General features: G+C 36.5%; 1 protein-coding gene across 1 annotated transcript in view; it reads right to left on the minus strand.

Annotated features, from left to right (window-relative positions):
* sema3bl (sema domain, immunoglobulin domain (Ig), short basic domain, secreted, (semaphorin) 3bl) overlaps positions 1–14,671 on the minus strand; it is a 63,924-nt gene that overhangs the window by 26,620 nt on the left and 22,633 nt on the right. Inside the window, exons 3-4 of the mRNA XM_032570882.1 lie at positions 9,573–9,632; positions 2,858–2,977 (exon numbers count right to left, since the gene is read on the minus strand). Of these exons, the coding sequence (XP_032426773.1) occupies positions 2,858–2,977; positions 9,573–9,632 (180 nt within the window). The remainder of the gene's footprint in view (positions 1–2,857; positions 2,978–9,572; positions 9,633–14,671) is intronic.

Below are 14,671 nucleotides of genomic sequence, written 5' to 3' on the forward strand. Positions count from 1 at the left end.
TTTTTTCTATTGCCTTTGATGAGATTTTATATGCTTATTGACCACCTTATCATATTTTTAATGCTTTTATGGATAATTGCGAATGTGTGTGAGCAAAAGACTACCTCACAATTTCCTCTAGATTAATAAAGTACCACAAATTGACAGAATCGACTACCTGAGAGGACTAGACTTACTGTTGGAGTAACACACACACGCCCACACACAAGCTCGAGAGAGAGATAGTTAGCCCAGCCGAAGAAGTGTGAGATTCGAGTCTTTTTATGCACACTCTGATAGACAGAGCTACAAAAATGGAAAGAACTTGTGTCAAAAATCTGCATAATATGTACATCATCCAAGAACAATGGGGGCAATATGTATGAAGAATTGAAACAAATACTTGTTATGTGTCTTTCATTCCCCATATAATTAAACAAGCCTATCCATTTTTAAAATGTGGAAGCTTTCACTCATGTTTCCATTCAACTGTAATGCAACTTTTGACAAAATGTTTAAAACTTTAAAGGTTTTGAACAGATAACCAACCTTTACATGAAAGCCCTACCAGTCTTACAGGGATTCTGCTGATTTGTTTTTCTTCTACTATTCCTTGAAATCCACAAAGTAGAAACCACAATGAAAATGACAGATTGGAAGTGAAAAGGAAAACTGTACCAGAAAGGGAACACATACATGGATGACTAACTGAATACTTAAGAAAAAAATAATGTTTTACCGCACTTGGTTTCCTTTATATATGCTAACAAATCAATGCATTCGTTCGCTAATAGTTGGCATTCTGCCGCTGCACTCGTTTCCCTTACACAAGCTCTACCAATGTCAGCCAGCCCTTCTCTGAATCCAGATTTTGACCCCCTCCTGCTGGGTTGTAGCAGGAGTGAAAAACGTGAAAAACTGCCTTGAAACAACAAAATGCAGGATTGCTTTAATAGCTTCATTCATAGGTTCTTGTCCTTTATATGGCTTTGACTGTGAGTCGAGTGGATACGAGGAGGGACAGCCGGTGCAGTTAAAAAGATGTATAGAGAGGGTTATGCTGTGGCTGAGTCGCCCTTAAACAAAACTCATGTCAGAGCTGCCTGTTAAGACCCCAGTGATTTGTACCCAGATCCCCAGTCTGTCTCAGTTTATTTTTCTTTTTCCTTTTGGAAACTGGAAGCAAAACACACTTCTTTCAAGAACATTTCCCTAACAGAAGCACTTCAGTGCCACCCAGTAATTCTTCAGACTGTCCAAATGTCTCACTTGGAAATCCTCTGTGTTTTATTATATTTCTATTCCATTATTTGATCCAACACACAATGCAGCATTGTACTTGACTCTGCTATGCTAACCTAGAGTTTCCAAGAGTAAAACATCATCTCATATGCACCACTCAGCTGCTGCCCTTAAGATGGGTAATTTTCAGTCTAAATATTTCACAGTTGATGAAAAAGACAAAAATTTCACATTCAGGGTTTCATTAATTCTTCCTCAGCTTTGCATATATTTGTAGGCCTCTTTTGTACTGTCAACGAAAGAGTCCTTTGATTCTGAAGCCTCTGTTTTTATGAAACACTCTGAAACTGAAATGATGTTAAACCCTAAACCTTATGAATTGCTGCATATAATATTTGTTGTACTCTTTCTTACTCACCACCACATACAATAGCAGATAGTTTTGCATCCTCAGACCACATAAAACATCACCACTTTCTTTAGTCACCCAGCAACCTGCGCACTAGCACAATGCACATAGCAGCTGTGGTGCCAAGAATGTAACAATAATTTTGTTGATGTTGCAACTTTGGGTTATATGAAGCAACCAATCTAGCCTCAAATTCTCTGATCAACATTTCATGCTGTGCCATGCTTATTCTCCCTTTCCCACTTCCAAGTGTCCCCAGGTTGCACCACCAAAACCGTTCTATAAATACTTCATGCATAGCAAAAAAAATAAATAAATAAACCTCTCACATCCTTCTGAGTATTATAGGAAACCCATTGTATGCTTGATGAGCCAGGAAGACCTTGTCTGTTCCTGCAAAGGTCCTCCATATTCTGTTCACTTTTGAATTTTGGGATGTGGTTTTGGTTCGATTTAGTTTTAATGAAATATTTCTACATGTCTATAAAATTACGTGATGCTACAATGTACTCCCTCTATCATATAAAAACATGGCACCATGAAAAAAACCTTTTCCTACCTCATCATGTGATACATCTCCCATTCAACTGAAGTGAGAAAAAAAAATAAAGCTACAATTATTTTATATAAATGCTTTTGTTGATGCATCTTTGAGTTAAAGACATTTGTTCTCTTTGCCAAAGTTAATTAAGTCCATCAGATTCTGAGGTGATCTCTACTCTACAGTTCTCTTCAGATTACAACACAGATTTTCCTTCCAAAAATGTAAAAAAAAAGACAAACCAAAAAAAGGTCAATCTATAATTTTTATTTTTAGCTGTCCACTCTTGCAGTACCTTGTATGTATTGTCCCTGAATAAAGAACCTGCACTGTGAAAAGTGTGTAAATAAAAGAGGCTGATTTAATAATAAAGGAAGCAAATCTTTGACCTTTTAGTGTAAAAATGTGTTAAAAGCCTTATCCTTCACCCCAAAGACCATGATTGCTATTTTTGTGGAAATGTTGGTGTTTTTATCTTCTCTATTGAAGCTAACATTTAAAGTTCATTCGGATAATGTGATGTAGTACAGCTTAGCATGCATTCACCTAAACATGATTGTGTGTTTAGGTCATAGGCTTCCTCAAAAGTCCTGTTATTTGTTGCTCCATGTGTGTGCAAAGTTGTTTTGATTATATCCATCCAGACAAAGAACAGATGCGCAACGTTCCTCCACTCCTCCACTTACCTCTCCTCTGTGGCCCACATAGATAAAGGCACACATGGGCTGGAATGCACCGGTACCACAGGCCAATAGGTGAGTGCGATTGTACGGCTGCAGGAGGCGAACAAAGTTGGCACACTCCGTCTGCAAAAGAAATCCACACAGACTAATTAAAGCTCTTTTTTTTTTTTTTTACATCTCTGACATGAGTATGTCATTAAAGCATCTGAGTGCAGAAAGCCCTTAAGTGCTCGCAACATATAAAAAAGGAGGCTAAATGTTTATGGTATATCAACAGGAAACTTCTGCCCAAAAGCATGATGAAAGAGTGCTTTGTTGTGCACACAAACACATCTGGGCGAATAAAGGGAGAACCAGACAATAAATCAAATCATAGTGACTGTCATCAAAATGCAGATAAGCTGATTTCCATGGCCTAAATGATTTTTTTTTTTAATGAGGCTTATTGATCGCATATGTTGCAGTGAAGGCCAAGAAGAATGTCATCTGATAAAATCTAAAAGTTTTCCAACTACTCATATTTTGGATTGAATTTTGGATGGCAGCCATGACTGGCAAAAAAAACAAAAAACAAAAAACTATGAAAATATCAAAAGAACTTCAGAAACAGAATGGATGCCTGTGTGCAAGCGTAAATATGTCCATACTTTTCTCATAAAATATGACCAATAAAAACAATCAATCCAGCCTGGAGAATATTTTAGTTTCCTGTAAAGGTTTTTGGAAAAGCAAAAATGCCACATAAACACAGAAAATGATAGAAGTCTAAATCACAAAAGATTCAAAAGTTAATATTTTCCTGAAACGGCTAAAAAAAAAAGTGATGGACAAAAGGCTCAGATAAAAAAATAAAAAATCAGTGACACCGCAGAACAGAACCAAATGGCTGTATGTCTAAGGATACAAGTACCATGATATTTCTACAAGGAGTCAGATGAATGTGTAAGTATAGAGGAGCTCTAAAAACAGCAGCTGACCAAAGGTTGTTTTCTACCGAGCAGAAATTGAATTGCCAGTTGTCATTTCTTGAGGTTAAGCAGATTAAACTCATTTGAGCACAACTGCTCAAGTATGCGCTTCGTGCGTGTGTGTGTTCCAAAATATTTATAATCAAAATACGTTTAAACAGTAAACACAATGAACTTGTGTTCTCCATACTGAAAATAACTACATTTGAGTAAAAACAGATTTTCATGTTTAAAAGTTCACTTTGAAACACAACTGGTTACAATTACAGTTTATTCCATTTTTTAATGTAATTATGTATAAAAGTACTACCATTACATTTAGCTTATTTTTACTTTTTCTTTGGATAAAAAGTGATCCATTTTGACTGTGGCTTTCAACTAATTTTAGATATTTAAAAAAAAAACATGTGCACAGAAAAAATGCAAAGGAGACATTTGAGATTCTACCTTTGACTTGTTGATTTGGAAATCTTCAGGAACATTTCTCTAGTACGTGTGGAAATTGATGCTTACTAATTAGTAATGCAACCATGCATTTCAAAATGCACAATAAGCCGTTTAGGTTGAGTGTCAAAAAAGCTTTGGCACTGATAGTCTGTCAACCAAAGAAGAAAACATTGGATTTCACTTTGTGTTTTGCAACAGGATGCACAAAATCCCACTGAGCTGAGTGGACCCAACATGCGTAAATCTGCCTCATGTTCAGCAAGAAAGTTGTCTTAGAAATCTTAGGTGCCTTGGAGACCAAACCGTGGAATGAAATGTTGAAAAGCTGAAATATGTCTCCAGCCTTCCACTCAGGGATTTGGGGTATTACAATTCTGTGTGGTCTTTCAGAGAAGAAGTGGCAGCAGAGGAAGGGTGGTTCAGCAAAAAATGAAGTGGTTTGATTTCTAACACACTCAGCTCTCAACTCTTCTGGCCAGAATTGAAAATTACAGCATAAATATCTGGTGAAGACAAAGGCCAGCAATGTTCCTTTTATTTAGCTCTGATTATTAGGAAAGATTTGGGTGACCACAAATATTCCTGCACAGACATACATGCTACATTTTTTTTATGCTGCCACAAAAACCACATTGGCATGAATAATAGTTCTAACAAGAACAATGTTGTATCCAAGACATTGTTTTATTCCTTTTTTGCCATTCCAATCATTAACATAAATAAATATGAGTAATATCATATTGTCAAGTAGGTTTCCCCAGGCCTTTGCAATTTACAGCATGAAAAAGGAAGAAAATGTGTTTCCATCAATCAGTCAAAAGTGCAGTTACATGTGAACACAATAAAAGTTCATCCCCTGATGTCTAAAAACAGTAAAACAATTGCTGTACTTTTTTAAAAAAACTGTAATTCCATCTTACTCTGGTAGAAGTGTAGATCCGTATGAGTTCACAGTGCTGTGTGGAGATCCAGATATAAAACTGCAGTGAAGCAATAGTGAGCTTAATTGTTTTGGATGGCAAAGAGCAGGCAAAGAGTCAGTGTGTAGTGAGGTTACATGGCAACCTCATTGCTGACGAAACCCAACTGTCTGGCCACATTCAATCATTTTGTGGAAGTTTGACTAACTAATCCAGTGATCTTGCAAACAGTGTTACAGTACTAAAGTCAAACAAGAAAAAAAAAAAACAAAGACTAAACCAAGATTCAATTTGCATACATGACAGCACATTGACAATTAAGGTGCATGTCTTTAAAGACTTTGTGGTAACTATGAAAAACGGCAGAGGTTGTTCCATGCTGAACTCTTGCTCAATAGACACTATGTTAACTTTTTTTTTTTACAAACCTCCTAAGAAAGAACAGAGTGCTTTAGAAAATATACCAAAAACCGTCACCGAAACTGTATAGCCAGTTACCTGGGCTGTAATTTAATGATATAGCACTCAATTCAACATCTGAGATCTGCATCTTTGGTTGCATTTCATCCTATCCTTTACCAATGTTTAGAACATTTCAGCATATTAATGTAAAACCAAGAAATATTTTAATCATTTACTTTAATTCCAGTTTACTTCTAGAATATCAACAATTCCCACAAAAGTAATTTGAAGGCAAATGAGTTTAAGTTCAACACTTCGCTACATAGCATCCAATCATATAGTTATATTCACATCCATTAAAAACTGTTCAAATCAGTCGTAGTTGTAACACAATATAGACTAATTCAGTTGATCAATTACTGCTAATTAATAGGAGGTTTTCTATCGAGCAAATCTCTCATTCTGGGCAACCTTATGGTTTTTTATTGGCAAAACAGTTTTGCAAGCAACAATGCTGTGCTCATTTTCAAAATGTCAATGCAACAGGAAAAATGCTGAAATTTTTTTAATCGCCGCTGCGAGGTAAAACTGTTCCTTTTTCGTCATTAATGAAATTCTTAGGTTCTGGCTGCCTGAAAAACGTACGAATAGTAAACAAGTCAATGAGAGAGAATTTTATCCACATACACATACAGAGTGGTTTGGAGTCTAAACAACATGGGATAGAAAATAAGATTGATTCTGTAATGCTAACAAGAAGCATAAAAACAAAATACATAAAAGTTATACATGTGTGAGTAAGGCCTAGGACAGCAACATTGCTGGATGAACTAGACCATCCAGTTGTTTGGTTTCTACAGCTATTTAAGTCTGAAATGATGCATTTCCAGAGAGGGCTGGAGTCATGGCAGGAAAGTCTCTCAACATAGAATGAGATCATTTTTTCCAACATTCATAACTACTCCTATTGTGTTACCATACAAATAGTAATTTTAGTAAAGAAAAACTCAGTTGAGCAGGCTAAAGAGTTTTATTTACCATTTGCAATAATAGCTACAATCTTGTTTTCTAGTAACTCTAAAGAGAGAAACAATGTGAAAAGCTTCTGCAAAGACCACAGGTCAGCTTTTTCAGCATTAGTTTGTAAACAGACTTTAGAATTTGTGCGACTGAAATTAAACATTTTATTTGTACATATCTAATGTACTCAGGTATAAAACTACCTGAGGACATTTCTTAAAAGTCATTACCATGGTCCACCTCTCCTTATGAAAGGCCTGCTGGCAAGAATTTGACTCATACAACAGTAAGGACCTCACACACAACTTGGAACATGGGTAACCGCTGGGCTTTGCTAACGGTTTCGCTCAATGACCAGGATAACTACTGTTGGCAACACAAGTCAACGATTATGTATTTTTCTGCATTTTTGGATCTGAAGAAATATTGCACTGAACTGACCAGCTGTGCACAACTGATTCTTTGAGATACAAACAAACACATACACAAATAAACAGTTTATGACCACAGCCATCACCAAATCTTAACATTCATATTTCTGCAGTGTGGAAAGAAGCTGGAGTAGCTGGAGAGAGAACACATGCATACATGCAGAACGCAAGGTTCTTGTTATTATGGTAAATATTTATTATCATAATAATCGCTCCTGCCCCCAATAACATGAATATGAATATTATAATTACCAACTTCTAACTCTGGTGACGAGGCATTTACCCAAAAGACATTTTTCTACCACACATCACCCAAAGAGGGAACACAATGTAGCAGCTTTTCTGTGATGTTTTACCATAGAAATGATTGGATTACAGACAACAATAGTGTTTTCACTAAAAGATTTTATTATATATAAGCAATAACAGACTTTCTCTAATGTTTTTTTTTTTTTTTAGTTAAATGTCATGGCTTATAAACATTGCAATATTACATTTTGGGTAGGTACTACATTGCATTACGTGTCTAATTTTCTCCGCTAGGGAAAGGAATATGTGCCCAACACATTTTCAGTCAGCTTCCAAGAGTAACATGCAAATCAATGAAATGGAAAGAAATGGAACAGGGAGAACAAGGCAGAACAAGTTTAGCTGAAGTCACCAAATGCCTTCCCTCTGCCCGGTATTTATTTGTCTCAGCAGTGATTAATGATTGTGGCAGCTGTGAGGTTTTGACTTGGATGCCAACGCCACGCCCCTGCTTTTTATGCCGCTGACTTTTTTTATGTACATAAATGCATGTGCATGTTTTAAATATTTTAAATATATGTTTAAACCTACTATTAGCACTCACACCGACATTTTGTATTCTCTTAGTGCCATGTAAGACTCCAAATATCTCTTTTACATCACAAAACACAAACGTAAAACAGAACAAGGTGAAGACCTTTCACCTTTCAACCTTCCTTCTGTCTGTATTAGACGTGCACAGCCAACAGACGGGCCATAACACAAGTAGACCAGCGTGAATCTGTCAGTGTTTGGTGTCTGAAACCCTTTCACTCAGTTTAAAACCAAACAACTGACAAAAACAGCATTTGTGAAGGAATGCAGAAAGACATCGACATGCACAGCTTTTTGACTTCTCTGATAAAGTGTTGCACCTCCTCTGTACACATACGCATCTTCTCCTACATGAGTCCTGTGAACAGCATATGAGAAATGCACAATAAAACTGCTGTAAGACACCCTAGACACCTGCCACTTCAAACAAAGCTTATAACTTATATGTGAAAGCACAGAGGACACACAAAGTCTAACTCGTTCCAGATGCGATGCCCGTCACACTTCTTGTTTGAGAGCAAGAAGTTGCAAAAATTTCATTATTTTTATAACTCATTCAGTGTGCATTCACTGTGCGACTAAAAAAATAAAATAAAATAGTTGTAAGAATTTTGTTTCCAAAACAATTCTGAAACTTACTCTGGATTTTATTTGCACCAATATTTTTTTGCAGCTCCACAAGTTAATGGAGTTCAGATTTTTTACATTTTAGCATGTTTCTCATTACATTCATTTGTTTTATTTAATGTTTATGACATAACAACCGCACAGAGTTTTACTCTGCAGAGGAGCAACACATGACACTAGATATTGCAACACTTTGATGACTTTCACAAAAGTCTGCCTAGCAGTTATTGAGTTCCATACATAATTATACCAGAGGTCACCGACGTTTGGGTCATGTTCTAGATCTAACCTAGTTTTGAAACGCTTAGTTTGAGATTTGTGAAATATTCACCCTGTGTCAACCGAAAAACTTAAACTTTCCTAAATAGTATTGCTGAAATCTTGTCTTGTTCTTGCGAGCTTCATCTACCATTACTTCCTAGTTGAAATAGTGCACATCATGCTGCCATGAGAAGGTCCAAGTACGGAGCAGTTATTTAGTGAAAAATCTGTGAAATGTGAAAATAAATAGCAATACTGTTAACAAAAAAGGTTGTTAAAAATCTTAGGAGAATCTGGGAACTACTGGGAACATTCCAATAAAGTATGCATGTTGGAAATCAAAATAAAGTAGAGGTGGTTTAAATCTTTTACACATAACTACAGCACATTTGCAAGATATAGCATTGGGAGATACTGGAGACCTTACAATAATTGTTAAGCCCCAAGTTTGTTTTCTCTATTAGGTAAACTAGTTTCTTAAATATAACTGTTCCTTAGGAATAGTTTAGAGGCCAGAAAGCTGTAGTTTTAGATTAACAGAAAATAAAACACTTATTTGTAATCTGGGTGAAGTTAAAACCTTGAATGCTTGACTGGGATATTGAAGACTCATTATGTTTAAATGTTTTACTCAAGACAATTACACACCACTTTGTGTTGTTTTTTTCCACATTAAACCTAATAAAATCCATTGACCATGTGGTTGTGACATGGAAAGATGTGGAAAAGCTCCAGGTGTTTTAATACTTTTACAACCTGCAATTTTTTAAAAGAGGTTGAAAAGAGAAGAAGTGCTTACCTGTTCCTTCCCTGTCTGAACGCAGTCTTCTCTGTTTCCAGGTAACGGGGGCCAGTAGATCTGTGAAGGAAGACAAACCAAAGGGACATTTAGGATGAAAGTAAGAGAAAAACAGAATTGGATAATTAGTAGCCTCCATCCATCCATCCATCCATTTTCTGTTCACCCTTTGTCCCTAATGGGGTCGGGAGGGTTGCCGGTGCCTATCTCCAGCTACGTTCCAGGCGAGAGGCGGGGTTACACCCTGGACAGGTCACCAGTCTGTCACAGGGCAACACAGAAGACATACAGGACAAACAACCATGCACACAGGGAGAATTTAGAGAGACCAATTAACCTGACAGTCATGTTTTTGGACTGTGGGAGGAAGCCGGAGTACCCGGAGAGAACCCACGCAGAAAGACCCCGGCCGGGAATCGAACCCAGGACCTTCTTGCTGCAAGGCAACAGTGCTGCGCCACTGTGCAGCCCAATTAGTAGCCTTATAACAGTGAAATTATACAAACACCCATTTTATTCAATATAGCAAAATGTAATTGCTTTGGGGAAGCAACTACTAATTGATGGTAAACCAATCAATTAGCATCAATTGACTGCTTCACCGCAACTTTCTGGTAAACAAAACAAACACGTACTCAACGTTAGTATCATTAAATGGAAATTATTATCCAAAAAAATTAAACTTCAGATAAATCAAGAGCAATTTACTAAGTATGTCACATACATAAGATTTTTAATGAGCAAAGGGGGAAGTTCACGGCAGACAAGCCAAAGCTTTATAGTACTACTGAGGTAATATTTGAAAATGGTACATAAAATTTGCAGGCTTGAAACTGATGTAATTTCAGACGAAGCAATAAAGTTTTTTTAAGGGTCTTATTAAATTCTGTTCGGTTTTCACACCCATCTTTAGTAATACAGGGTTCTTTTGAAACAAACATTAAACCTGTAATATGATCTCATGTCCAGGAGTTTTTTTCTGTTGACAAATGCTGTTGCTCCCTGGTATGTGAAGATTATTGAATTTCCCTTTTTTTGTTCAAGAGTATGGATAAGGTTGAGAAACTGTGTAACAAGAATCAAAACTATTCTCAAAATACACTAAATATGACAAGTCTGTTTAAAAAAAAACATGCAGATATAAAGTAGGATTTTCTATTCTTTTTTCATCTAGATTCCCACTGTAACGGTCCAAGAGGAGTGAATGAGAAAATCTGTTGGATTCTCCGTGACGTGTGTGAAATGAAAACTGTACCCAAGACACTGAGACTATTCTTTCCACTGCTGTCTGCAAATGTTGTATTAATACTTGCTGTTTCTAAAAAGAAACGTCCAGGCCTGCCTCTGTTGATGTTCAGTGACGTGGGTAAAACTGTTGTTTTGTACCGACTTCTAAAGACAATAAGCATTGGTCTGGTCCAGTAGGAAACTGCCTTTGTTTTGGCTAGCTGAGATAAAAGCAACCAGAGGGGAAAAAACAAATGATCCAGACTTGCGTTAGGTTGGCTCACTGACTCCAGAATATGCATGGAGAACATGTGCATGTGTTTAGGGCTCCTGCCGTAGCTATAGGGACAGAGTGAGAATGAATCAGAAGCAGTAAAGTGCCTTGCTGGCCTCAAAGCTGAACCACATTCTCTTCTTGTACCAATTACACATGGATTTCATGTCAGCAGTAAAACTGTAAAGCACACTGTATATATTCTGACATAAACTTCAAAATCACCAAAATCCTCCCAGTGGACTTGGTGTAAATCAGAATAACTAAAAGCATCCACCCAAAATGGCATGAATCATTTATACTTTATGTTTTATTTGTATTAATAATGTGAAAACTGAAAAGCAAGAGGAACCTTACTGACCCAGCCTGGCAAGAATCAATAGCCCAGTCCAGAAGATCTGGACTATTGAGAAACGATTGCTTCCTGGAGGTGTGGACTGTGTTGAGGTTTTACATTTTATCCATTCGGCCGTGACGTATGTAATGTGCCAGTTCAATGTTAAGAAGCTTACCACAAATTGCCTGCAATGTAAGCAACTGTCCTCCACTGCAAAGAGAGCAGTGCTGACCCGAACAAGGCGACTGTTAAATGTTAATTCAATATTTGGAAAAGTGGCTGACACGGAACGAACGGCTTCCTTCGCTTCCTCTGCTGTCATTGTTAAAACTACAGGCAAACTAAAACGTCACAGAAAATTGATGCTGTTGTTCACACTTCTCTTTCTGTTCACTGATTGGTCAGGTCAAAAATCATCCGGAGACAATCTGAGTTAAGGAGTGCGAGTCCAGATTGTGATGAAAGCGAGAACTTTTTCCAAGCGGAATTGCACAGGAAGGTCATGGCCAGGATAATATCTACCATATCCGTTTAACAAAGTGGTGTCCTTAAAAACATGTTTCTGGTAGTCAGTCTCAACTATCAATAATTTAGCAATCTGTGTCTAAAAAAATAATTTTATATAAAACTAAACCGAGAAAATGTACATGGTTTTCCAAATGATTGTTTCAATAATTTTATGACAATGCTTAGCGGCCTCAGCTGCAGTGATATTGCAAATTTGTGAAACTGTAAAAATTATTTTATGGTGAGAAATGTAAGAAAAAAGATTTAGACTGAGCTGAGGTTAGGTTTATGTAATTTAATAATTATAAATTTAACCAAAAAGGTTTATTTAAGCTGAACAGACCCATCCATCCTTATGGAGAAAATGAAGAAATCATTACTTTTGGTCTCAAAATACATCGTTAAAGATCAAGGCTCAATTAAACTGAACGAGGCTGACAAACCTGAAAGTATGCAAGACATGTATCATTATCAAGACAAAATTACATTTGATATTCTCAAAGTTTAATCTTTAAACAGAATACACTTTAATCTTACACTTAAAATATTGACAGAATTTAGGGTTTTCAATAGAACCCTTAGATTAGATTACAGTGATGGCGTCTTTACAGGCAGCTGCAGTTCATCCAAAATACCGCTGACAGAAAATGGGTCACACCACACTAGTCTTCAAAAAAATCTGTTTCTCTAATAGTCTGTAAATCAGTCTGAATTATAATATTTGAATTGTAATATTTGAATGGTGCAGCATATTTCCATGCTTTACTTTATCATATTGTACATCTCTTTGAATGTGAAAAATATTTGGCAAATGTCAACTTTCACTCAAATTCTGTATAGAAACTGGGAGATCTTGATTATGCTGTAATCTAATATGGCAAAGTTAACATAACCTTGGTCAGACAGTTCCATCTTATTATTAAAGGATTGGATATTCTCTTAAACATCCAATCTTCCTTTATGAGCAGATGTTTTTTTTTTTCTAAAACTGAACCATCATTAGGGATGATATGTTTTATGTTGAATGAAATGAAGTTAAAAATTGAGGTGGAACCAAATGAGTCAGCTCTCTAAAGATCTTTATTTGGCATGATCCAGAATATTCCATACTAATGTGTGTGTACGTCATTGCATCACTACAAGCTCTGACCTGGCACGATTTACTGATACTGTTATACTGCTAAAATCCACCCGGCCCCAATTTTAGGTCCCAGGGGTCCAAGTCATTGTGTTGCAATATTCAATCCATTGTCTAAATCTCTGGGTTTGCACGCTTCAGGAGGCCAGCCACCCTTCACCTGCTGCTCTAGCTCTCATCATGCTTTGCTTCTGGCTCCAAAACATGCCGTTTGATTTCAAATAGTTCTTTAATCTGTAAAATGTATAAGTAAAAGACAATCTTTTTAAACTACTGACGACTTTCCAGGGTGAGACACAAACAAGTCATGAAAACACACGGTCCTTTGACTTTAATCTGCTGCTGTAAATAAATTACCCAAAGATCAGTAGATCCAGAAACAATACTTTAACTTTCAGCCAAGATTAGAGCCATGATAATCGGCAATGCTTTAATGAACTCCATTTGCAAAAAGATACAACAAAGTAGGCATAAATCTCATCCCAAGAAAAAGAAAACTAACATTAAGTTTTGTCAAAAGCTGGGACCAAATTGCACAAACTAAGCATATCCTTTTCCTTTGGGTTTATGCGTTAAAACCAAACCCAAATCTGTAATGAACAAAGTTCCAACAGTGGTACGATGTTGTTTGTTTTAAATATTGGACTGAAAGACTAAGACCATTAAAACTCACTCAAGAAATAAGAAATGCGGTCCTCCAAGGAGAGACTTTAACTTTCAACACGCCCTCTGCTTTTATCAACACACCAGTTCCAGCTCTGTATTGCTTTCACACCGAAAGGATTCCTGTTGAGTTGAGCAACGCTAAGTGAGCCAGAACAGATGCCATCACGAGAATCACCAAGGTAGCACAGTTCACACTATTCAGCACACGTAACCAAACACTGGGCAAAATAAACGAGTTGTCTGAACGTGCAGAAACATATAAAACGTCTGTGACAGCCAGTCCCGATTCCAGGCCCATGCAGGAAAGAAAGACTGAACATGTTATTATGCTGCAATAACCAAAGGTATTACATTAAATACCACTGTGTACATTATAACACTGACAAAATGGACTATATCAAATAAACATTTTAATTGATTTACATGATATATTTTGGTTTTCATGGAAATTATGATATGGGAATTTAGTGACTCTGAATTAGTGAATAATTTTCTTTTTCCACATTTTTGCCATTGTTAAAGCAACATATTTATGTATAACAATGAAACTACCAAACATTAACTATCTCCTGAAATGACAGCCACATGACAAAAGTCAATAAATGGATAACAAACAACACTATAACTTTGAAGCAGTTACATACGGTGGTTTTAAAATGTTACTATGTTGTGGTTCTAACTTCTTGTAACAGGCAAGAAGTGGCAGCAAGTGGAAATTTGATATCTCCTAGCAACATTGTTGAACATCTTGGATTATGAAAAAACAATGTTTCACTGGTACTAATGCTTTGATATTACTTAAAGTACAAGTGGTAGATTATAGGCCAGATCCCCAGCTGATTATAAATTTCCTTTTTTAGAAGGTAATGTTGATAACTTTTAAAACATGAGTGTTTTCTAATATTTGTGAATTCACTGTGGACTGAGAGACAAATCAGGAGGCAGACATA

This window comes from Xiphophorus hellerii, chromosome 1 (assembly GCF_003331165.1).
Source record: "Xiphophorus hellerii strain 12219 chromosome 1, Xiphophorus_hellerii-4.1, whole genome shotgun sequence".
Classification (NCBI taxonomy): domain Eukaryota; kingdom Metazoa; phylum Chordata; class Actinopteri; order Cyprinodontiformes; family Poeciliidae; genus Xiphophorus; species Xiphophorus hellerii.